General features: G+C 39.7%; 1 protein-coding gene across 1 annotated transcript in view; it reads left to right on the forward strand.

Moving 5' to 3' along the window:
- LOC128732367 (mucin-1-like) overlaps positions 1-22024 on the forward strand; it is a 34579-nt gene extending 12555 nt beyond the window's left edge. The window contains exons 2-3 of the mRNA XM_053825615.1: positions 20359-20637; positions 21595-22024. Coding sequence (XP_053681590.1) covers positions 20359-20637; positions 21595-22024 — 709 coding nt within the window. The remainder of the gene's footprint in view (positions 1-20358; positions 20638-21594) is intronic.
- Positions 22025-23598: the final 1574 nt, after the last annotated feature.

A 23598-nucleotide genomic window follows, 5' to 3' on the forward strand; every position in this document is an offset into this window, starting at 1 on the left:
ATGGAACCGGAAGAACGAAACTGTCATCAGGTCGAGCCGGCTGCTTGCTTGGTTGGCACGGTGTGCCCAAAGCCTGGCCTGGAGTGACAGTGGAATGTTCCGAATGTTCGGGTTCTGATTTGGCTTTTCGGCCCAAACCACCACGCGTGACTTTGAGGTTGACATCGGTTATATCGTAGTCAGAAGGGCCGGCCGAATCGGGGCTGACAGGTGGCAAGTAGCGATTTTTCTGTTAGTTCATCGTACGGGTTCGAGTGCGAGTGCGAATGTCCCGTGATGGTGGTGGTTATTCTCGTGCGGATGAGTGCCAAGTGTTTATTTTGTTGACATGTGATTTTTGGCGAAGGAAGGAAAGACATTAGGAATGCGCACTGGATTAGGTGTTGATTTTCTGACAAGCCGATGATGTACGGGCTGACGCGAAAGTGTATAAAAGCTGGCTGTCGTATGCGAGAATGTATGATTTCCGGAGTGTCAAGCGTAAAATCTTTTGAGCACAAAGGTGTCCGGCCGGAGACCGGTTCCGCTTCGCTAAGTTTTGCACTTCAAGGTGTGCACACATTGAATTTAATTTTCGGCGTCAACTGGATCCGGAACGGAAGGAGAAAAGTTGTCAAAAATAGAAAACAGACGGGTCGAGCTTTAATTGTTTTTGACGAAAGCAGCAGGTATGTCATTCTTTTTTTCTGAATTTGAAATTAAAATCTAAGATTCCTAAATCTAAGAAAATTAGAGTACAGTAAATTCCACTAACAACTTAATTTGACGACAGAAAATTTTAGCTTGCAAGAGGTTACGACAAAAACCGTAATGATCCATAGCCTTTGGGGCTCCAACTCCAGTGTTAAAAAATACAAAAAATCCATAATAAAGACTGAAATACCGAATGCGAAATGAAGAAAGAATCACAAATATGAAACGAAAATTACAATTTTGGCCTAACATATGAATGAATCTTAAATGACAAGAATAACTTAAAAGGATACAGAAATAACACAAGCATAACAAATTTGAAACTTATATCGAAATTAAATGACATGAACATGAAGAATAAATGAATATATTTATTTTGTTAAAGCAGTAAACACCCAGTTTTCGACAATTGCAAAATTTCGATGCCGCGTTGATTTTATTCATCTATCATATCATATCAATATGTACGATAAAATTTGAAGCGCATATGCTGCAAATCCCCGGAGACTGCTGAAAATTTATTAATTACTAGTTGACCCGACAAACTTCGTATTGCCACAAATTAAACTGTGTTGTACATAAATCGTGAATCTCGAATGAACTTTGTCACAATCTCGAGATTTGAAAGTTTCTGAAGAGTTCATGGGTGTTTTAATATACAAATTTTCCTCAAAATAAAGTAGAAAACAACTCCCCCCATCGCTCAGCCTGATAAAATAAAGCGGATAGCATTTAAATATTCGCCATCATAACAAACCATTTTGCGGAACACCAATTCTCGGTTGACCATAACGCAGAATATAGAGTTTCGCAGAATACCATTTCGCGAAAAAACCTTACGAGGGATGTACCATTTCACGGAAAATCTTTTCGTAGAAAGTACCATTTCGCAGGGGTAACCCAACTGAAGGAAAGTAACAAAGGTCACTAGATCTAGGAAAATAAATAAACCTAGACAGAGGTGATCTCTACGGGAGCCTGCCCCCCCCCCCCACAGTGGTCGGCAACACTCGTGACCTGTGACCGTCTCACACTGAATTATCTAATGTTACTGTTGATAGTTTTTGGTGGTCTTGTTATCGATTAATGTTTTATGAAAGAGTCTAAAATTTCTCGAGTTCGATTTCTGTTTTATTTGCATGAGAGTCCTTATCCCCCTACCACAGGTGTGAGGGTTCTCAAACCATCATTAAAAAATTCCTGCCTCTAAAACCCCCCACATGCCAAATTTGGTTCCATTTGCTTGATTAGTTCTCGAGTTATGAGGAAATTTGTATGGGAGCCCCCCCTCCCAAAAAGGTAAGGGGTCCTAATTCATCATAGAAAAAATTCATGCCTCCATAAACACCCACCTGCCAAATACGGTTCCATTTGATTAATTAGTTTTTGAGTTATGAGGAAATTTGTATTTCATTTGAATAGGAGCCCCCCCTCCTACAGTGGGGAGTGGTCTCAATGCACCATAAAAAAATTCTTGTCTCCAAAAACATCCACATGCTAAATTTGGTTCCATTTGCTTGATTAGTTCTGGAGTTATGAGGAAATTTGTATTTCATTTGTATGGGAGCCCCCCCCCCCCCCTCCTAAAGTGGGGAGGGGTCTCAATTCACCATAGAAAAAAATCTTGTCTCCAAAAGCACCCACATGTAAATTTTTTTCCATTTGCTTGATTAGTTCTCGAATTATGCAGAAACATGTGTTTCATTTGTATGGGAGCCCCTTCTCTTAGTGAGTGGAGGGGTATCTAACCATCATAAGAACCTTCCCTGGCCTCAAAAACCCCTATATGCAAATTTTCACGCCGATCGATTCAGTAGTTTTCGATTATATAAGGAACATTCAGGCGGACAGACAGAAATTCATTTTGATAGGTATAGATTTATATGGGAGCCCCCCCCCCCCTCTTAGTTGGGGGATGGGTCTTTTGCCATCGAGAGAACCTTCCCTGGCCCCAAAAACCCCTACATGCAAATTTTCACGCCGATCAGTTCAGTAGTTTTCGATTCTATAAGGAACATAGGGACAGACAGATAGACAGAAATCCATTTTTATAGGTATAGATTCTATGGGATTTAAAAGTTTGGAAAGCGTTTTTACTCAGAATCTACTCAAACTCTAAAGAAAAATCGGTTAACTTCATATCTCAGGAACCAAGCATCACAAAATAAATATTTTTTCATGAAAATGTAGGTAAATTTTCCTTGGAATAGTCTAGGGAAATGGAAGAGCACGAATTTTATAAATATATTGTTTCCACTAATATCCCAAGCAACAATTTTAAGTTTTATTACGTTCCTCTAATGGTTTTCATGACTAATTTCATACAATTGGCAATAAAACTATGAGCTTCACCGGAACTTTCTGATGATGGCTATAAAACTGCCTTCCGACCAGAGATGCCATATTTTCTAAAAAAATGTCTGCAACTGCTCGAAAACCGAAAAAATCGAGTAGTTTTCCGGCTACTCGAATTTTCTGGTTTAAAAATAATCTGCGAAAATCTGCACACTTTTTTGGGAAGTCTGTGAAAGTTTAAAGAGCTTCGAACAAAAATCTGCACCAAAACAATAAAAGTCAGAAAAACTGCAAATATCTGCAAATTTATAATGATCTGCAAGACCGTTCCAAAAATCAGGAATTTGCAGACAAATCTGCAAGTCTGGTATCCCTGCTTCCGACCAAGTGGCCCATTCTTCAGAAGGTTTTTATGACCTCTTTAAGAATGAGTTATAAGCCACGAGAACAGGTTAGATAAACTCAAGTAGTTGAATCGCGCTCTACTGAAAGCAGCAGTAAAACTGATTAAGCTCTCGCTGCTTGACAACCACCACCATAATTTAACAGCCAAGTCAGTTAAAAAACTTTGTAGAAAATAGCTTAAGCTTGAAAATATATATCCGTGAGCAAAAACGATAAAGTTCTACTGACAGATTTTTCATTTTACTGAGTTTTACTGACAGATTTTAGTGATAGATAAATTTTAAGCAGTCTCCGCAGTTGTGCAGCATATGCGCGTTAAATTTTATTGTGTAGATCGGTATAGTAGACCGATGAAATCAACGCGCTATCGACATTTTTCAATTTTTAAAAAGTATCTCAATTTCTAGCAAAATTATTTTAGTTGCTTCCTGTGCATATGAAAGTTTTTGGAGGCAGGATTTTCTCTATGGTAAACTGAGACCCTCTCTCTAAGAGGGGGGGATTTCCATACAAATGGAACTCAAATATCTGCATAACTCGAGAACTAATCAAGCAAATGGAACCAAATTTGGCATGTGGGGGACTCCTCCCCCTTCTAAAAGAGGGGGCTCCCACATAAATGAAATACAAACTACCTCATAACTCGAAAACTAATTCAGCAAATGGAGCCAAATTTGGCATGTGAGGGATTTTGGAGAGGGATCATTCAATAATGACGTCCACTGCTTATGGGGGGAGGGGGGTGTCAATTATGTGACAGAGGGGGGAAGGGGGTTTAGGTAAATGTGACATCCGTCGGAGAAAAATTTTTTTTTTCAGAAAAAGCATACAAAAATTTGTTTTTCAGTCCCCTACTAGCACAGTTGTTATAAATTAGTTTTGGTAACCGATTAAAGACTGATTTCAGTCATAAATAGGTTGCAGCAATCAAATATGACAAAAGTGTGCTACTTGGATCATTCATTACTCATCGATTTATTTTGATTTTCGAACTTATCTTATTCAGAAGATCGTCGCAGGGCCCGACATCGTCGAAACAAATAAATGAAGCTGATTCTCTCCTACCTTTGCTTCACTCAAGAAGCGATTTGTTTCATTTAATGAACATAATCTTTCAAGCAAGCTTCAATTGAAACTGGTAATTGTTCCAGCTGACAGCGCTTGAAAGTCAGGCACGATTTATCAATGTTAACTAGATTAATTATACCATGCGTTACATTGAAGGATATATGTAAATCAACCACATTTCATTTGTAATCAAAGTTTCTAGCCTTTTACTAATCTATGCCTATAAAAATGGATTTCTGTCTGTCTGTCTTTCCGTATGTTCCTTATAGAATCGAAAACTACTGAACCGATCGGCGTGAAAATTTGCATGTAGGGGTTTTTGGGGCTAGGGAAGGTTCTCCCGATGGCAAAATACCCCTTCTCCCACTAAGAGGGGGGGCTCTCATACAAGTCTATGCCTTTAGAAATGGATTTCTGTCTGTCTGCCCGAATGTTCCTTATATAATCGAAAACAACTAAACCGAACGACGTGAAAATTTGCATATAGGGATTTTTGGGGCCAGGGAAGGTTCTTATGATGGTTAGAGACCCCTCCCCCCACTAAGAGGGGGCTCCCATACAAATGAAACACAAATTTCTGCATAACTCGACAACTAATCAAGCAAATGGAACAAAATTTTACATGTGGGTGTTCTTAGAGACAAGAATTTTTTCTATGGTGAATTGAGACCCCTCCCACTTTAGGAGGGGGGGCTCCCATACTAATGAAATACAAATTTCCTCATATCGCGAAAACTAATTAATCAAATGCAACCATATTTGGCATGTGGGTGTTTTTAGAGGCATGAATTTTTTCTATGGTGAATTGAGACCCCTTACCTTTTTAGGAGGGGGGCTCCCATACAATTGAAATACAAATTTCCTCATAACTCGAGATTTAATCAAGCAAATGGAACCAAATTTGGCATGTGAAGGTTTTCGAGGGCAAGAATATTTTCTATGGTATGTTAGGACCCCTCACCACTTTAAGAGGGGGGGGCTCCTGTACAAATGAAAAACAAATTTTCTCATAACTAGAGAACTAATCAAGCAAATGGAACCAAATTTGGCATGTGGGTGTTTTTGGAGACAAAATTTTTTTCTATGATAAATTGGGACCCCTTCCCACTTTAGGAGGGGGAGCTCCTATACAAATGAAATACAAATTTCCTCATAACTCGAGAACTAATCAAGCAAATGGAACAAAATTTGGCATTTGAAAGTTTTCGAGGGCAAGAATATTTTTTATGGTGAATTAGGAACCCTCCCCACTTTAAGAGGGGGGCTCCCATACAAATGAAACACAAATTTCTGCATAACTCGACAACTAATCAAGCAAATGGAACAAAATTTTACATGTGGGTGTTCTTAGAGACAAGAATTTTTTCTATGGTGAATGGAGACCCCTCCCACTTTAGGAGGGGGGGCTCCCATACTAATGAAATGCAAATTTCCTCTTATCTCGAGAACTAATCAAGCAAATGGAACCAAATTTGGCATGTGGGGCCTTAGGGGGCAGAAATTTTTTCTATGATGAATTAAGACCCCTGTTTTGGAGGAGGAGCTCTCATACAAATGAAATACAAATTTCCCTATAACTGGAGAACTAATCAAGCAAATGGAATTAAATTTGGCATGTGGGAGATTTTGGAGTCTTGAATTTATTTTATGACTAGCTGACCCGACAAACTTCGTATTGCCACAAATTAACCTGTGTTGTACATAAATCATGAATCTCGGATGATCTTTATCACTTCTCGAGTTTTGCAAGTCCTCCAGTGGGCGGCGCTTCCGACGGCGGGTCACCGGCAACACTCGCGACCGGCTCGTCCTGAATGATCTAGTGTTACTATAGATAGTTTTTGTGGTCTTGTTATTGATTAATGTTTTATGGAAGAGTCTCGAATTTCTCGAGTTGGATTAGTTTTTGAGTTTCGCCAAAATTTCTGTTTTATTTGTATGAGAGTCCATATCCCCCTACCACAGGGGTGAGAGGTCTCTAACTATCATAAAATAAATTCAAGACTCAAAAATCTCCTACATGCTAAATTTGGTTCCATTTGCTTGATTAGTACTCAAATTATAAGGAAATTTGTATTTCATTTGTATGGAAGCCCACCCTCTTAAAAGGGAAAGGGGTCGTAATACACCACAGAAAAAAAATTCTGCCATCTAAAACTCACATGCCAAATTTGGTTCCATTTACTTGATTAGTTCTAAAGTTATGAGCAAATTTGTATTTCGTTTGAATGGGAGCCCCCCCCCCCTCCTAAAAAGGTCAGAAGTCCTAATTCATCATGGCAAAAATGGTTGCCTCCAAAAACACCCACATGCCAAATGTTGTTCTATTTGCTTGATTAGTTCTCGAGTTAGGAGGAAATTTGTATTTCATTTGTACAGGAGCCCCCCCTCTTAGAGTGGGGAGGGGTCCTAATTCACCGTAGAAAATTTTCTTGCCCTCGAAAACCTTCACATGCCAAAGTTGGTTCCATTTGCTTGATTAGTTCTCGAGTTATGGGGAAATTTGTATTTCATTTGTATTGGAGCCCCCCCTCCTAATGTGGGAAGAGGTCCTAATTCATCACAGAAAAAATTCTTGCCTCCAAAAACACCTACATGCCAAATTTGGTTCCATTTGCTGGATTAGTTCTCGAGTTATGAGGAAATTTGTATCTCGTTTGTACAGGACCCCCCCTCCTAATGTGGGAAGAGGTCCTAATTCATCACAGAAAAAATTCTTGCCTCCAAAAACACCTACATGCCAAATTTGGTTCCATTTGCTGGATTAGTTCTCGAGTTATGAGGAAATTTGTATCTCGTTTGTACAGGACCCCCCCTCCTAAAGTGGGGAGGGGTCCCAATTCATCATTGAAAAAAAAAATTGTCTCCAAAAACACACACATGCCAAATTTGGTTCAATTCGCTTGATTAGTTCTCGAGTTATGAGGAAATTTGTATTTCATTTGTACAGGAGCCCCTCCTCTTAAAGTGGGGAGGGGTCCTAATTCACCATAGAAAATTTTCTTGCTCTCGAAAACCTTCACATGCCAAATTTGGTTGCATTTGCTTGATTAGTTCTCGAGTTATGAGGAAATTTGTATGGAAGTCCCCCTCTTAAAGGGGAGAGGAGTTATAACTCCTCTTATAAAGAGGGGAGGGGTCTCAATTCACCATAGAATAAATTCTTGTCACCAAAAAAAACACCCACATGCCAAATGTTGTTCTATTTGCTTAATTAGTTCTCGAGTTAGGAGGAAATTTGTATTTCATTTGTACAGGAGCCCCCCCTCTTAGAGTGGGGAGGGGTCCTAATTCACCGTAGAAAATTTTCTTGCCCTCGAAAACCTTCACATGCCAAAGTTGGTTCCATTTGCTTGATTAGTTCTCGAGTTATGAGGAAATTTGTATGGCAGCCCCCCCTCTTAAAGGAGAGAGGAGTTACAATTCCTCTTATAAAGAGGGAGGGGTCTCAATTTACCATAGAATAAATTCTTGTCACCGAAAACACCCACATGCCAAATTTGGTTCTATTTGCTTGATTAGTTCTCGAGTTATGAGGAAATTTGTATTTCATTTGTGTAGGAGCCCCCCCTCCTAAAGTGGGGAGAGGTTCTTATTCATCATAGAAAACATTCTTGCCTCCAAAAACACCTACATGCCAAATTTGGTTCCATTTGCTGGATTAGCTCTCGAGTTATAAGGAAATTTGTATTTCGTTTGTATAGGAGCCCCCCCCCCTCTTAAAGTGGGGAGGGGTCCCAATTCATAATAGAAAAAAATTTTGTCTTCAAAAACACACACATGCCAAATTTGGTTCCATTTGCTTGATTAGTTCTCGAGTTATGAGGAAATTGGTATTTCATTTGTACAGGAGCCCCCCCTCTTAAAGTGAGGAGGGGTCCTAATTCAACATAGAAAATTTTCTTGCCCTCGAAAACCTTCACATGCCAAATTTGGTTCCATTTGCTTGATTAGTTCTCGAGTTATGAGGAAATTGGTATGGAAACCCCCCCTCTTAAAGGGGAGAGGAGTTATAATTCCCCTTATAAAGAGGGGAGGGGTCTCAAATTACCCTAGAATAAATTCTTGTCACCGAAAACACCCACATGCCAAATTTGGTTCTATTTGCTTAATTAGTTCTCGAATTATGCAGAAATTTGTGTTTCATTTGTATGGGAGCCCCCCCTCTTAGTGGGGGGAGGGGTCTCTAACCATCACTAAAACCTTTCCTGGCCCTAAAAACCTCTACATGCAAATTTTCACGCCGATTGGTTCAGTAGTTTTTGATTCTATAAGGAACACAAAACAGACAGACAGACAGACAGACAGACAGACAGACAGACAGACAGACAGACAGACAGACAGACAGAAATCCTTCTTTATAGGTATAGATAGTTAGAGACCTCACCCCTGTGGTAGGGGGATATGGACTCTCATACAAATAAAACAGAAATTTTTGCGTAACTCAAAAACTAATCGAACTCGAGAAATTTTAGACTCTTTCATAAAACATTAGTCAATAACAAGACCATCAGAAACTATCAATAGTAACATTAGATGATTCAGGGAGAGACGGACACAGGTCGGGAGTGTTGCCGGCGACCTGCCGTCGGAAGTGCAGGCCACTGCAGGGGGGCCGTCCCCCGTAGAGATCACCTCTATCTAGGTTTATTTATTTTCCTAGATCTACTGGCCTCTATTACTTTCCTTCAGTTGGGTCACCCCTGCGAAATGGTACTTTCTACGAACAGATTTTCCGTGAAATGGTACATTTTGCGTAACGTTTTTCGCGAAATGGTATTCTACGAAAATCTATATTCCGCGTTATGGTCAACCGAGAATTGGTGTTCCGCAAAATGGTATTCGGCGAAATGGTTCGTAATGATGGCGAATATTTAAATGCTATCCGCTTTATTTTATCAGGCTAAGCAATAGGGGGAGCTGTTTTCTACTTTACTGTGAGGAAAATTTGAATATTAAAACACCCATGAACTCCCCAGAAACTTGCAAAACTCAAGATTGTTGCGAAGGTCATCCGAGATTCACGATTTATGTTCAACACAGTTTAATTTGTGACAATACGAAGTTTGTCGGGTCAGCTAGTTAATCTATTAAATTTACCAAAAATTGAAATATTCCGCCCCTACACTCAATCACTGGTTCATTTTACCGTCACTTACCGTATCCTTTGTTAGCTTTACTTGAATTTTCTGTTGCTCTTTACATCACCCGAATTTGCCAGCGCTCTCAAGCCTCTTCTTCGATATAGATCATTATCTGTAATGGCTAAGTTACCAATTTCAGATTTAAATTTAGGGCAAAATTCAAATTCGAATTCAAGTACAATTTTAGGTGTAAATTAGGTTCAAATTAAAATTCAAAATCGTCGAAAGCCATAAGTTAGATTGGAGAATGCACATAAAACTTCTTCTAAATCTGTGCCAATATTCTTTAAATACTATATATTTTAAACGTTTCATTTTTATTTTTCCTTTTGAATTTTCCAACGAAAGAAAGGGAGAAGCAAATAAAATATACGTATGGGAAAATACATCTACCCAGCTTTTCCGCACATGATAAACCACCCTCTTGGTTCAAAGGAAAAAAAGTCATTTTTTTCTCGACTCCATCGTATACCAAAAACAGGCAGGCAGGTATTTTCCCTTTGCCTTCTGTGTGAGCCGGGCCCGGCGCGGACGACGTTGGGACAATGAGAAGATAAACATTTTTTCCGCTTTTGTTGATATGCAAAACACTCCATTCCACCCCGCAAGGTTAGAAAGCGTACTCCTTTCCACGTGCGATTTTTTTTTCCGCACCGCGGTGACTGCCAGCAGCGTTTGCTGTTTGCCGTTGAGTGGAAGCTTGTTTGCGAAATCATTAATAAAATTATTTAAATGGGATAGATTTAAAAATGATTTGTCAAAATGGGAGTTGACAGTGAAATTAATTTTGGCAATTTCGGGCTCACGCTGGCTGCCGCCTGCAGGATCGGATTTACTTCGCGATTTCCGTTCCCCGATTTCGTTCCGTTCCGCCACCGACTGGCGCGACGCGACGACGATGGGAGGGCTTAGGTTTTCAAATTAGCAGCGGATTATCGTTTCGAAGATTTTATGAGATTGATGTTTCGTGGAATCTGGTCGTCAGCCAGGGAATGTAGTTTTTCAACCACATTTGAGCCTTTTGCTGATGCTGAAGCCGATTGTGGCTCGTGACTGGGGGTAATTATTTCTGGAGCGCATTTCCCGAATAAAAATAATTACACTGTTGAGCGTCCCTTCGTCGTTCGTTCGGTTGTTCGTCCGTTCGTTCGGCATGGGTGCATTCACGGCAGAGCCGTGTACGTTTAAGCAAATTACCTTCTATCACGATTCGAGCTCTCGCCCCTTCATATAAATTTCACATACGTTGCCTGAAGAGCGAGTGTGGGAAGGGTGAGAATGAGGCAGGGTGCACCTTACTCATTAGTTTTTGCTGTTTGATCGATACCTCGCGAGGTCTTATGATGGTACCCATTTAGTGTGTTTGCCGATATGGGCATTAAATTATGAAACAACAGCTTCAGAGCCAGGCTTCTCAATAGGCAGAACGGAACCAGGCAGACACTTGGCGAAGGAGCAACTTTTATGAGGCAAGTTTAGACCAATATCAACATCATCAGCAGTTAAAAAAGCCGTAGGCTTTTGAAATGTACGTCCTTCTGTTGGCAAGCAAATGCTTTCATTTAGCCGATAATTAAGGGTAATTGAATAGTGCTCGCCGCGGTGAAAGGGAAACCTTCGGTTCAGTTAGAGTCGCAAAAATCAAAATCTTCTACCAGCCAAATCCGTTATCCGTTTCGGGTCGAAAATTCGATAACGAACGGTTCGTGCTTTTGGCTTTCAGCGAACCAAATCACGTCCACGAGTGGGCTGATGGTTTCCACATGTCACAGAAAATTTCATCACTTTCCCCCCGGGCTGGCTTGGGCATCGCTATACTGTCAGTATCATTTTTACCTCGTCTGATCCTCCTGATCCATGGAGGAGAGTCGGGGCGTAATTTCATTACCCACGTGTGACATTGGCAACCCCTGCATCGTCGTTGCTCACGGCTCATCTCAGATCGGGTCGGAGGCTGGACGTGATTGATTTCGTTCTTATGTCTTGTCAATTTACGTTGGTGACATCCGGAAAGGGGAGGGGGAGAACGAAATAGTAGTCAGGGTTTTTTTTAGCATGGCCATTTCGTCACGTTCCTTGTGAGTGCGTGTTTTCTCCCGTTGGTTGGTCTTCCTTATCATTGATCTTCATTTAGGTCTTCGTCTTTAATTATTAACGTCTTCGATATGGAAGGTGGCCTTGACGGACAATGACAGCGGGTTCGTGTTGGTGGAGGGGAAAAGAAATTCCCGTAAATTGTCTCATAAACACATAATTATAGACGACACTTTGGGGCTGATGGATGCAAGCCGGCAGGCGGTCGAATGCGGCCTGCGGATGGCAGAAGAAGATGGATATCATTAATATTTGATAAATCTTAGGCGTTTACGAGGTGGTTTTTAGCTTGGCCATAAACGCAATAAATGCGCTGCTGCTGCTGCTCCTGCTGCTACTGCGGTAGGGATGATTGCTTCAATTTTTCCGAAATGAGGAAATTTATCGGCAGCTGGGTCTCTCCGGCTGTAATTGCATGCTCGCTCGCAGTCGTAATGGAAGACAGTTTTTAATTATTCAGAGCAACGTTGTCCACCCACCGCTGTGTGTCGGTGTGTGTGTTTTAATGAGAAAGACAATGGGAGCTTCCTATGATGAGGGTGAGGAAAAATTAGAGAGAAAGTGTTTTCTGATTTCTGAAATAATGGGAGCAGGTGATTTAGATTATTGAGATTGTGATTTGGTACGGCATTTTGTACGTTTAGGTATAAGAATATATTGATATCTAATATCGCCGAACGATATTTTTTTGACTTTTAATCATTTAATGTATTGTGGCTTGAAGTTCCTTTGAATTCTCAGCCCTTAAGTGAAATTCATCAAAAACTACTTTTATTTTCTTTCCCTGTAAAAATGTATTTCTTGTATTTATGGGATCATTATTGATAACTTCTTACACCATACTCTTGGTCCGTTGGAACTACTTTCCCTAATTAATATAAATTTTCTTTTGCTTAATTTTGTCTTGTTTGGATGTTTGCTCAAATGACAATAAACTATTTTCGATTTCTTTTTTTTCTTTTTTGCTGGTTTGATGCTTTTCTTATGCATTTATAACAGTTTTTGGCAACCGCCCTGATTTACTTTGTACCTTTATGGATCTTTGTTTCACTTTTCCTCGACCCTCTTTGAACTCATTTTGTATTTGATTCAAGGAATGAAGAAGATTTCAGCCCGATATTTCTTTTACGAATCTCATTATTTCAACATATTCATTATGTTTTACTCTCTCTGATTTCAATTTTCTTTTAACGTTTAATGTTCACTTCTTATTTCGTTTTCTAGTTTGTCGCATTTTGACCATTATCATTATTAATTCATTTTCAACTTTTTCTTTGGAGCTTCGAAAATATTTTCGACTATTTTCAAGTGTTTTCTGACTTTTTGGATTATAATTTAATTCATAATTATCATACATTCATTATTTATTCTGAATTTAATGTTACGTCGCAGTAAGATTTCATTAAATGTTGATTTTTATTTGGGCAAGCTAATGTCAAAAATAGTCGGCATGCATTTTTGGCACAATTACATTTACACAGTTTTGATACACTTTTTGAACATGTTTTCATACATATTAACTGATTTTTGTCACATTTTTTAAACAAATTAGGATGTCTGATGCGAAAAATTCACTCTGTTTTAACTGATTTTATACATACAATTCAACATATTTTTGGCAAATTAATTATTAACACAATTCTAACGCCGTTTTCATTTATTTTTGACTCATTTGGGATACATTTGCAATCGATTTTCAACAAATTTTTGACATTTGCATGTTAAATAGGAAATTTTTGAACACAATTTAGATTTTTTTTTACTCTTTTTTTACAATTCTTGAGTTTTTTGACTGATGCTTGTCTTATTTTCCTCATTTTTTTCTTCCTTTAAATTTTAGTATACATTATACATATTTCGGACGATTTTAAAAATCGTAATACACTTTTAATGTTAGCTGGGCTCGTTTCTAATATTTTTGTCATTTTTTTTTGTTAGATTATAGTCACTTTAACAACTTGGGTCATTCGTGACTTCTGTGCGGTTGAGATTTGAACCCGGGTCCTGGGCGCGAGAGGCGTGAATGCTAACCACTACGCCGGGACTGCCCCCTTTTGTCGATTTTTCACAACTTCAATACTACATAAAAAAAGGAAAAAACGTGGTTTTGTCACGAGCCTTACGGTGCAACTGTCGACAACGCACTGCTTTTTTCTATCGCACCGAGTAGATAATAGTCTATCTTCTCGGCGATAGCAACAAAGAGCAGTCATACAAAAACGATATCGTCGCATGGGAAGTGGTTAGTACTTATACAGAGAATGATAGAACGGGGAGAATAAAACAAAATTAGTTATTAGACTACCTAATATAATGGGCGGCAGTAGTTGAGCGAGTAAAACATTCGGGTCGGGTGCCAACCGAAAGAGTATGGGTGCCATGGGAGCCCCACCGGTAATTGCACAACCCGATATGAAGACATTTTTGAAATTGTCATACAGTTTTGAGATATTTTTTGGTCTTTTTTGACATATTTTTGCTTAATAATTGCTACATTTTCATGCTTTTGTCATATTTTTGAAATATTTCGGCGTACGTCAGAAAGTATTTATCACACATCACACATCACACATGTAGGAAACATTATTGACATAATGCGTAATTTTAGAATTATTAATACATTTTTAACTGTTTGGAGCATTTTTGAGTTATTTATACTCTTTTAAAAAAAAAACATTCAGCACATTTTTCAATACATTTTTGAACGATTTTTGATATTTTTTGATATTTGTAAATGTTTTGATACCATTTCGATTTATTTTGGATGTGTTGCTGGTACTCATTAAGCAAAATATCTTGACATTTGTGACGTGCGCTTCGAGAATTTCTATAATTTCAATCACGTTTTGCGACATGCCTCCAGTATTCCTCCTGTGTTTGTTCATTTTGAATCATTTTGATAAGATTTCAATTACTATTGTTTATTTTAGCTCATTTTCAATTCTTAGTCTGTGATCATTTTTTGCTTTAAATAATCCTTTTTACCCCAACATCGGATTCTTACATTTTTCCGAACTATTTGCTTGATTTCCTTCTTTTAAAATTTACTTTCGAGCTTTCGTTTTCTGGCATAAGTTTCCTTTAAGACTATTAAATTAAGTTTTTTATCCATTTTTATTATTATTCAAAATTTTTAGACTCGGATTTTATACCTGTTCATACCATTTTTGACTATAATTTTGATATTCTATTGTGCTTATTTCAATGGTTTTAGATTTGTTTTAGACTCTGCCTTACAATTATTCATTTTTGACATCATTTCATCATCATTCATCGACATTGCTTAGGAGGCCACTGCGACAATTCTAATTTCCAGTATTCGAAAAGAGGAGAAACTATCGGAGTAGGGAATAGAAGATATGGTTTACCCCATCTATATAAAGGGCGATCGGCTCAATTGCTGTAATTACCGCTGTACAACGCTGATCAACTACAGGCTGCTCTCCCAGATTTTGTACCGTCGTATATCCCCAATAGCATAGGGCAGTACCAGACGGGCTTTATGAGGGCGCTAAGGATCAAATTTTAACCCTCCGACAAATCCTCCAGAAATGTTGGGAGTACAACGTGCCCACGTATCATATTTTCGTGGATTTCAAGGCAGCATACGATACAGTCGAGTGCGAACAGCTATGGTAGATAATGCGTACGGAGTACGGTTTTCCGGATAAACTGACGCGGCTGATGAAAGCTATCCTGGAGCCAGTGATAAAATATGTACGTGTTTCGGAGGCACTTAAGAGTCCTTTCGAATCACGCAGAGGGTTGCTTTAACAGCCTGCTGCGAAATCTGTCGAATGAAAACAAAAGATCAAGTTGCGAAATCGGAATATAGTACCATCGTATTGATTTTGGAACAGTATCTGGTTCACTAAAGAATTTTTAACACTTTTTCAATTTTCAAGGCTATTTCTTATGCTCATTTTTCTGTTCCTTCCTAACTATGTACTTAGACTTCTTTTAATATTTTGACTCGAAGAGTTTATCATCATGGTATGTATTTTTAATCTTTCTTTGACGCTTTTTCCAATGATTTCTTACTGTTCCTCTTGGTATTATGTATTTATTTTTAGTTTTATTTTAAGTTTTCGAACTTCTTCATTGTTCATGATTGTTCATGAAACTTCATTCACATATATTTTTTTACCGAATACTAAGTAGAATCTATTTTAAGGCGCTAAGCAATTGCAAAATTTTAGTTTAAGGATTGTTTGTTTATTGGAAATGCTTACAAATACTAACATAAATAAAACATAAAATTGCTTCATATATATAATGAACGAAAACGCTAATCAATGGCAAAAAAAAATCCCTCGGTCATCACGTGACCTATTAATTCACCCCAGTTCCGCGCAGCAGAACTGCAGCAGTTCATCAAATAATCGGAAAGCCACTTATCCTGTCCTGCCAAGGGTCATTACAATTCATCTCTCCGAAAACGTCTATGTTTATTTACCGTATCTCTATTTGACTGATTAATTCCGACTAACTTGAACTGGAAAGGAAACGAGAAAAAAGCTAGACCGTTCGTCCGCCGTCCGCCCTCGCACCCAACACTAATTGTTGCACGGCCCTGACGAGTCCCATTACTCATATTCCCAGAGATTGGCTCCCGGGGACAGTCGGCGAAAAGGGCTGGGAAACTGATACGGAACGGCCGACCAACCAATCTCGCTTCCCACCCACGAACGCGAGCAGGGCAGTAATTTGACTAATGATAATCAATTTGTTATTTCGATAGTAGAGTCACCCTTTTTGGCCTCAGGGGGAAATGCTGGTGTTCTGTTGTGAGAATCCAGCCAACGCAACGTAACGCGCATTGGTCAAGCTTGCGTTTCATGCGAAACGAAAACTGTTGCATGTGATGCATCTGGATGACGGGGGGAGAGAGATTATCGCATGTGCATCGTGACTGCGATAAATGGTCCGTTCTATTGAACCGAGCGGTGTTTACAAGTGAAATTTACCCTCTCAAAAGGGCAGCCGGTCGGTCAGTGTTTGCAGAGGGTGCATATGCAAATGCGTTTTCCGGTCAACGCAGCTGGACTGGTGACCACTCAATTAAGGGATGGTCTCGTTTAATTAGTCGGTGACGAATGATGGAGGGAAGTGGTTATAAGCCTAATCGATGCTGTGGAGGTTTGAGGGATTGATTTGTGTACCGGTTTGTTTCCATTCAAGAATGATAAAATTTTCAACTGAAAATTTAACTCACTCGAATATGCTAATACTTCTAATGGGTTCCTTGAAGAAGAAAGCCAACAAACAAAACCCTCCTTCCGAGTGGCGGCTGTGTGGTGCGTTTTATCAGCATCTTAAATCCTCTTTCCCGAGGTGCCCATCGCACACAAATAATCCGCTCTTAACATACATTAAAGCATCATTTACATACGCACGCAGTGCTCAATCTTTGCCACTTGGTGCTTCCCCCCGCCCTGTTCAGCCAGTCCACCTTCCAGCCCCAAGGCACACATTTCTTCCAAGCGCCTGAGTGTATGCTAATACTTTTATCACAATTCTACCCCACCCCCTTCACTCCCTTTCCATCCCCAACACCACTCATTTTCTCAAGATCTTCACTTAAATACTTTCATTACACTCGAGCCGAAAATATGTTTGCCATTCACATTCACTTTTCATCCTGCTGGGTTCTGAGTACTGTGTACTGCCTGAGCTAGCTAGCTAACAAACCCAAGACAAAAGTGACGATAAGGACATATGCGGGAGCTAAAATTTTCCGTCATTGTCACCCTTCACCACACGTTGCTTTAGCCCCCGCCCCTCCCCCCGCCACTCGGAGGGTGAAGAACATGTGGCAGTCGACGGTTTTCCGTTGCTATCTTGCTTGGAAAGCCTGCGGCGGAAAAGAATGTCCGCTCACCAGGTTGAGACGCGTTCACCTGCTTCTTCTTCGATCGAACGTCGGTCCTGGACCTGGACGCAATTTTTAACGCCACAACAAGAATTCAAACAGCCAGCTGGTGCATTTTTACAGCAATTCATACGTAATAAACAAGACTTGAAGTGAAATAACACGTAATTTTTTATGATTTGCGATGCACCATTTATGTGCATGTCAGAAGACGTAAAATTACAAGATTTTTTCGAAGTGTGTAGGCTATTTACATGTTATTTAATGGAAAAATATATCGGATTTCAGTTTACATCAAATGTGAGACTCATTTTTTCGTTCTGTGAAGATTTTAATCGAGTACCAGATTCAGTCCCAAACTGAAGTTAAATTAGGATCCAAATTCAGGTCCAAGTTTAGGTTCAAATTAAGATCCAAGTTCAGCTTTTAATTAGGATAAAAATTCCGGTCTGAATTTTGTTCCAAATTCTAGTCAAAATTAAATTCCCAATTCCCATCCGAACTTAGCTCCAAATTCCATATTTCGGTCGAAACTCAGGACAAAACTCCGGTACAAGTTCTGGTCTAAAATTCTAAGTAATTCAAATTCAGGTCTACGGTTAAGTTCCAATCGAGATCCAAGTTCAGGTTCAAATTCAGGTCCAAATTCAAATCAAAGTTTTAGTCTCAGCTATGGTCCAAATTCCGGTCTAAATCATGGATCAAAGTGACTCTTTGTTTTGGTCCCAATATTAGGTTTGAATTCGAGTCCAAATTCAAGTTCAAATCATGTATACTTTAGATTCTGTCGACTGTTAGTTTCGTAATTTTTACCGAGCTTTATTGTAGTCTTTTTAAATAGTCGAAACGTCGGAGTAAATTGAAAAAGCCAGTTCTAAATTCCGTAAAAGACTGAAAAGGCCAAAAAAAGCACGGTAAAAATTCAAGTTTACATTCAGATCCAAATTTGGCACAGAATTCTGACCCAAACTTAGGTCCGAATGCCGATTTTAATCTCGGTCCGAATTGAGGTGCAAATTTTGATTTAAATTCCGGTGAAATTCTAATTCAAATTAAGGTACAAACTCTGGACCAAATTCAGGTTTCAATTGAAACTCAAACAAATCTTTAACCGGAATTGCAGGTACAAGTAGAAATTCATGTCTAATCTAAGGTGCAAACTTAGGTCTGGAATTCTGGTCCAAAATTCAGGTCTATATTCAAGATCCACGGTGGTCCAAATTGAGGTCCAAAGTTTATGTCCGAATTTAGATCCACAGAATTCTGTTTTTTTTTGCGATTCAGAATACTGGTCCAAACTCAGGTCAAAATTCAAGTCCAAATTAACCTCCGAACTCTGGTTCAAATTTAGGTCAAAATTGTGGTCTAAATTCAGCTGAGGATTCAGGTCCTGATTCAGTTCAAAATTCCTATTTTTTTCTGACCCAAATTCGATTCAGAAATAGTCCAAATTCGGCTCGAAATTCTGGTCCAAATTTACACAGGAAAGTCCAAATTCAGATGCAAACTAAGGTTCGAATTCCGAGCGGTCAAGGTTAAATTCAACATTCAAGTTCAAATTGAAGTCCAAAGTCAGGTTCATATTTCGATCTAGATTTCTGTTAAGTCCGCATTGAAATCAAAAAAAGCAAAGCCGTGGGCTTAAACCGTCATTAGACATTACCCTTCTTTATCGACAGACTTCGCAGCCGGCTGTTTAAAGTACAGGAAAATTACGGGGCCAGTGTAACGATGCTACTGACTCTATCAAGCAAGCATCGCCCTGCCGAGATTCGAACAGGCGACGACTGGCTTGTTAGACCAGCATCGTACCTCGAAGCTAAGTGGGCGGTACATTGAAATCAAAATTCAAGCCAAAATTCCAAATCTTTTTTCAAATTCAAAACCAAATTTCGATTCGTATTAAAGGTGGGATTTAGGTCCACATTTCGATCGAAATTGGGTTCCACGACATTCAAGTCTAAAAACCAGAATTTTAGACCAAATTTGAGGTTCACATTCGAGTCTAAATTGAGCTTCAAATTGAGGTCCAATTAATGTTCAAATTCAGGTCTAGCTTCTGGTCTGAGTTTCGGTTCAAATTGCTTTAAGACCAAACTAAACTAAATTAGATCCAAATTGTGGTTTAAATTTCGGCAAATTTAAATCAAAATTCAAGTCCAAAATTAGAGTCTAAATTCGAGTCCCGATTGAAGTCCAACTTGAAATCTAAATTCCGGTCCAAATTCCAATCAAAATTTAGGATCAAATTCAAGTTGAAATCCAAATTCGAATCCAAATAATCCAAATTGCGATCAAATTCTAATTAAAAATGCAATCAAAATTCAGGATCAAATTTATGTTCAAATTCAAATCCAAAGTCAGGTTCAAATTCAAGTTCAAATTAAGTCCTAATTTTGGTCCAAGTTTAAGTCCAAATTGAGGCAAATTTAGGTCGAATTTTAGTTCCAAATAAACCTAGTACAATTCCAAACTCAAATCCAACTTATAGTCAGAATTAAAATACACCTTTAAGGTGAAATTCTGCCAATTTCGAAATCAGTTTTGTAGTTTGAAACAAAAATTCTGTTCATGAAAATATAGTCGCTGTGCTCAGATTGATTAACGAGAAGAAAGCAGTATTTACATTTTTTCAAACAGAACCCCGCGTTTGGGCCCAAAAACTGCTTCCGAAATTGGGCTCTCCGACGAAAAGTTAATGACTGCTAATTTCCCGTTAAGGTTCAGTCTTTGTCCCAGTCCGAGCACCAATCCCAATTGTAGTCCCATTTCCTGTCTCTGTTTCAGTCCCAGTTCTTGCACCTATCCCAGTCCCAGCCTGTGTAACTGGCCCAGTTCTAGTCTCAATTCCAACTTCTGTCTCAGTTTCAGTTCCAGTCCCACTCCCAGCCCCAGTTCCAGTCCCATTTCCGGACACTGTCCCAGTCCTAGTTCCAACTCCAGTTCCTGTCCCAGTCCCAATCCCAGTCCCATTTCCTGTCACTGTTACTGTCCCAGTACCAGTCCTTGTAGCTGTCCCTATCATTGTACCTATGTCAAATCCATCATCATCAAATCCAAATACTAGTGAGAATTAAACAACACATTAAAGCTTCAGTCTTTGTCCCAATCCCAGTTCCAGTCCCATTTCCTGACACTGTCCCAGCCCCATTCATTGTACCTTTTTCAGACCCAGCCTATGTATCTGTCTGGGGGGCTCTGTAGTCGCAAGGTTACCGAGTCTGCTTTTGACAAGCGAATGGTCGTGGGTTCGAATCTTAGTAGAATCAGGCCATTCGATGTCAAAGTGACTTTAGCATGGGTTTATTCTCTGGCCCCTCATCACCCTTCCTTCATGCTGAGTTCTACATTATCCCGAAGACGCTTCTTATGGTTAGTAGTATACTGGTATGAGGACCTAATGAGGTAATGGTTTTGAACCTCAGGAGGACTCACCAGTGCTAACTATAACGAGGCGAAACAGGTTTGGTATAGTAGGACATGCATCGAAGCATGGGTAAAACCCTCAACACATAAGCACGCATAAAAAAAAGCTTATCGTTTACTCAATAATGATAAAGCACAGAAATGCAGTGCAGAATACAGCATACACCCGGGCAACATTACAATAGATCAATAATGTTGTGGTCAAAGTGATAAGCCCATACAAAAAAAAAATGTATCTGTCTCAGTCTTAGTCCCAACCCCAGTTCGTGTCCCAGTCCCAGGCTCAGTTTTTATTCCTGTCTCAGGCCCAGTCCCAGTCCCAATCTCAAATCCGAAGTCAGGTTCTAATTCAAGTTCAAATTAAGGTGCAATTTTAAGTCCTAATTCCGGTCCAAGGTTAGGTCTAAATTTAGGTCACCATTTAGGTCGAATTTCAGGTCCAAATGAAGCTAGTCGAAGTCCAAACTCAAATCCAAATTCTAGTCTGAATTAAAGTACATATTAAATCTTTAGTATTGGTTCCAGTTCCAGTCCCAATCCCAATTCCAGTCCCATTTCCTGACACTGTCCCAACCCCAGTTCTTATACCTGTTCTAGTCTTAGCCTATGTAGCTGCCCCAGTTCTAGTTCTAGTCTCAACTCCAACTTCTGTCCAAGTCCCAGTCTCAATCTCAGTGCCACTCCCAATCCCAGTTCCAGTTCCAGTCACTGTTCCTGTCATAATCCATGTACCTATCCCCGTCTCAGCCTATATAGCTGTCCTAGTAGTAGCCCTAATCCCAGGTCCTGTTCCAGTCTCAGTTCCAATTCCAATTCCAGTCCCATTTCCTGCCCCTGTCCCACTCCCAGTCCTTGTACCTATCGCAGTCCCTTCATACGTAGCTGTCCCAGTCCTAGTCCCAACTCTAGTTGCTGTTCCAACCCCAGTTCTTGTCACAGTCTCAGTCTTAGTCACAGTCACAGTCACATTTCCTGTCGCTGTCCCAGTTTATGTACCTATCCCTATATCTATTGCCAATCTATATAGCTGTCGAAGTCTTGGTCCCAATTCCAGTTCCTGTCCCAGTCCCAGTCGCAGTCCCAGTCCCAGTCGCTGTCTCTCTTTTTTTTGTATGGGCTTATCACTTTGACCACAACATTATTGATCTATTGTAATGTTGCCCGGGTGTATGCTGTATTCTGCACTGCATTTCTGTGCTTTATCGTTATTGAGTAAACGATAAGCTTATATATTTTTTTATGCGTGCTTATGTGTTGAGGGTTTTACCCATGCTTCGATGCATGTCCTACTATGCCAAACCTGTTTCGCCTCGTTATAGTTAGCACTGGTGAGTCCTCCTGAGGTTCAAAACCATTACCTCATTAGGTGCCCATACCAGTATACTAACCATAAGAAGCGTCTTCGGGATAATGTAGAACTCAGCATGAAGGAAGGGTGATGAGGGGCCAGAGAATAAACCCATGCTAAAGTCATTTTGACATCGAATGACCTGATTCTACTAAGATTCGAACCCACGACCATTCGCTTGTCAAAGCAGACTCGGTAACCTTGCGGCTACAGAGCCCCCCAGTCCCCCGTCCCAGTCTCAGTTCAAGTTCCAGTCCCATTTCCTGTCTCTGCGCTAGTTCCAGTCCTTGTACCTATCCCAGTCCCAACCTATATAGCTGTCCCAGTCATAGTCCCAACCCCAGTTCCTGTCCCAGTCTCAGTCTCATTTCCTGTCACTGTCCCAGTCCCAGTCTCAGTACCAGTCCCATTTCCTGTATGTCCCAGTCCCAGTTCATGTACCTATCCCAGTGCCAACCTATGTAACTGTATGACTACACCGAAAAAACACGTGCGATCAATGTGCAGATGACATAGATATTCTCCTGGTGCTAATCACTACAGTTCCATAAGAATAACACATGAATCATATTCAATGGTAAAACCATGAGTAAAACACTTTGATATGATCTGATATTCACATCAACTCATCGTGAAAGCCACGTGAATTTCAAATAAAATGACATTTCATAAGAGTTACCCTTTGATTAAATATGTAAAACCAGTGAAATATTTATAAAAACTCACACCTTAATTTCATGTGGATTGCAACAGGATATGATCTAATGGTAAAACACGTGGATTTGCAATGTAAAAGAAGTGACTACCATGTTGATTGAAGGTTTGTTGGAGAAACATGGTTATTTAACGTGTTTTCCATATGAAATATTTCATTTCACGTTAAATCGAAGGGAAACGCTTTTGATACCCGAATGATTGACATATGAAACAAGATTATCAATATTTGCACGTTGAAATTCATGTGTAAGATCTTTTGGTAACGCCGTGTCTATTTTTATCAGTGTAGGACAGTCCCAACCCTAGTTCATGTCCCAAACCCGGTTTTTGTCCCAGTCTCAGTCACAATCCCAGTCCCATTTCTTGTCAATGTCAGTTCCAGTGGGGTTTTTCTTGTCACTGTCTCAGTCTTCGTCCATATATACCTATCCCAGTGCCAGCCTATGTAGCTGTCCCAGTCATAGTCCAACCCCCAGTTGCTGTTCCAATCCAAGTTCTTGTCCCAGTGTCAGTCTCAGTCACAATCCCAGTCCCAT

The sequence above is a fragment of the Sabethes cyaneus genome, chromosome 1 (assembly GCF_943734655.1).
Source record: "Sabethes cyaneus chromosome 1, idSabCyanKW18_F2, whole genome shotgun sequence".
Classification (NCBI taxonomy): Eukaryota; Metazoa; Arthropoda; class Insecta; order Diptera; family Culicidae; genus Sabethes; species Sabethes cyaneus.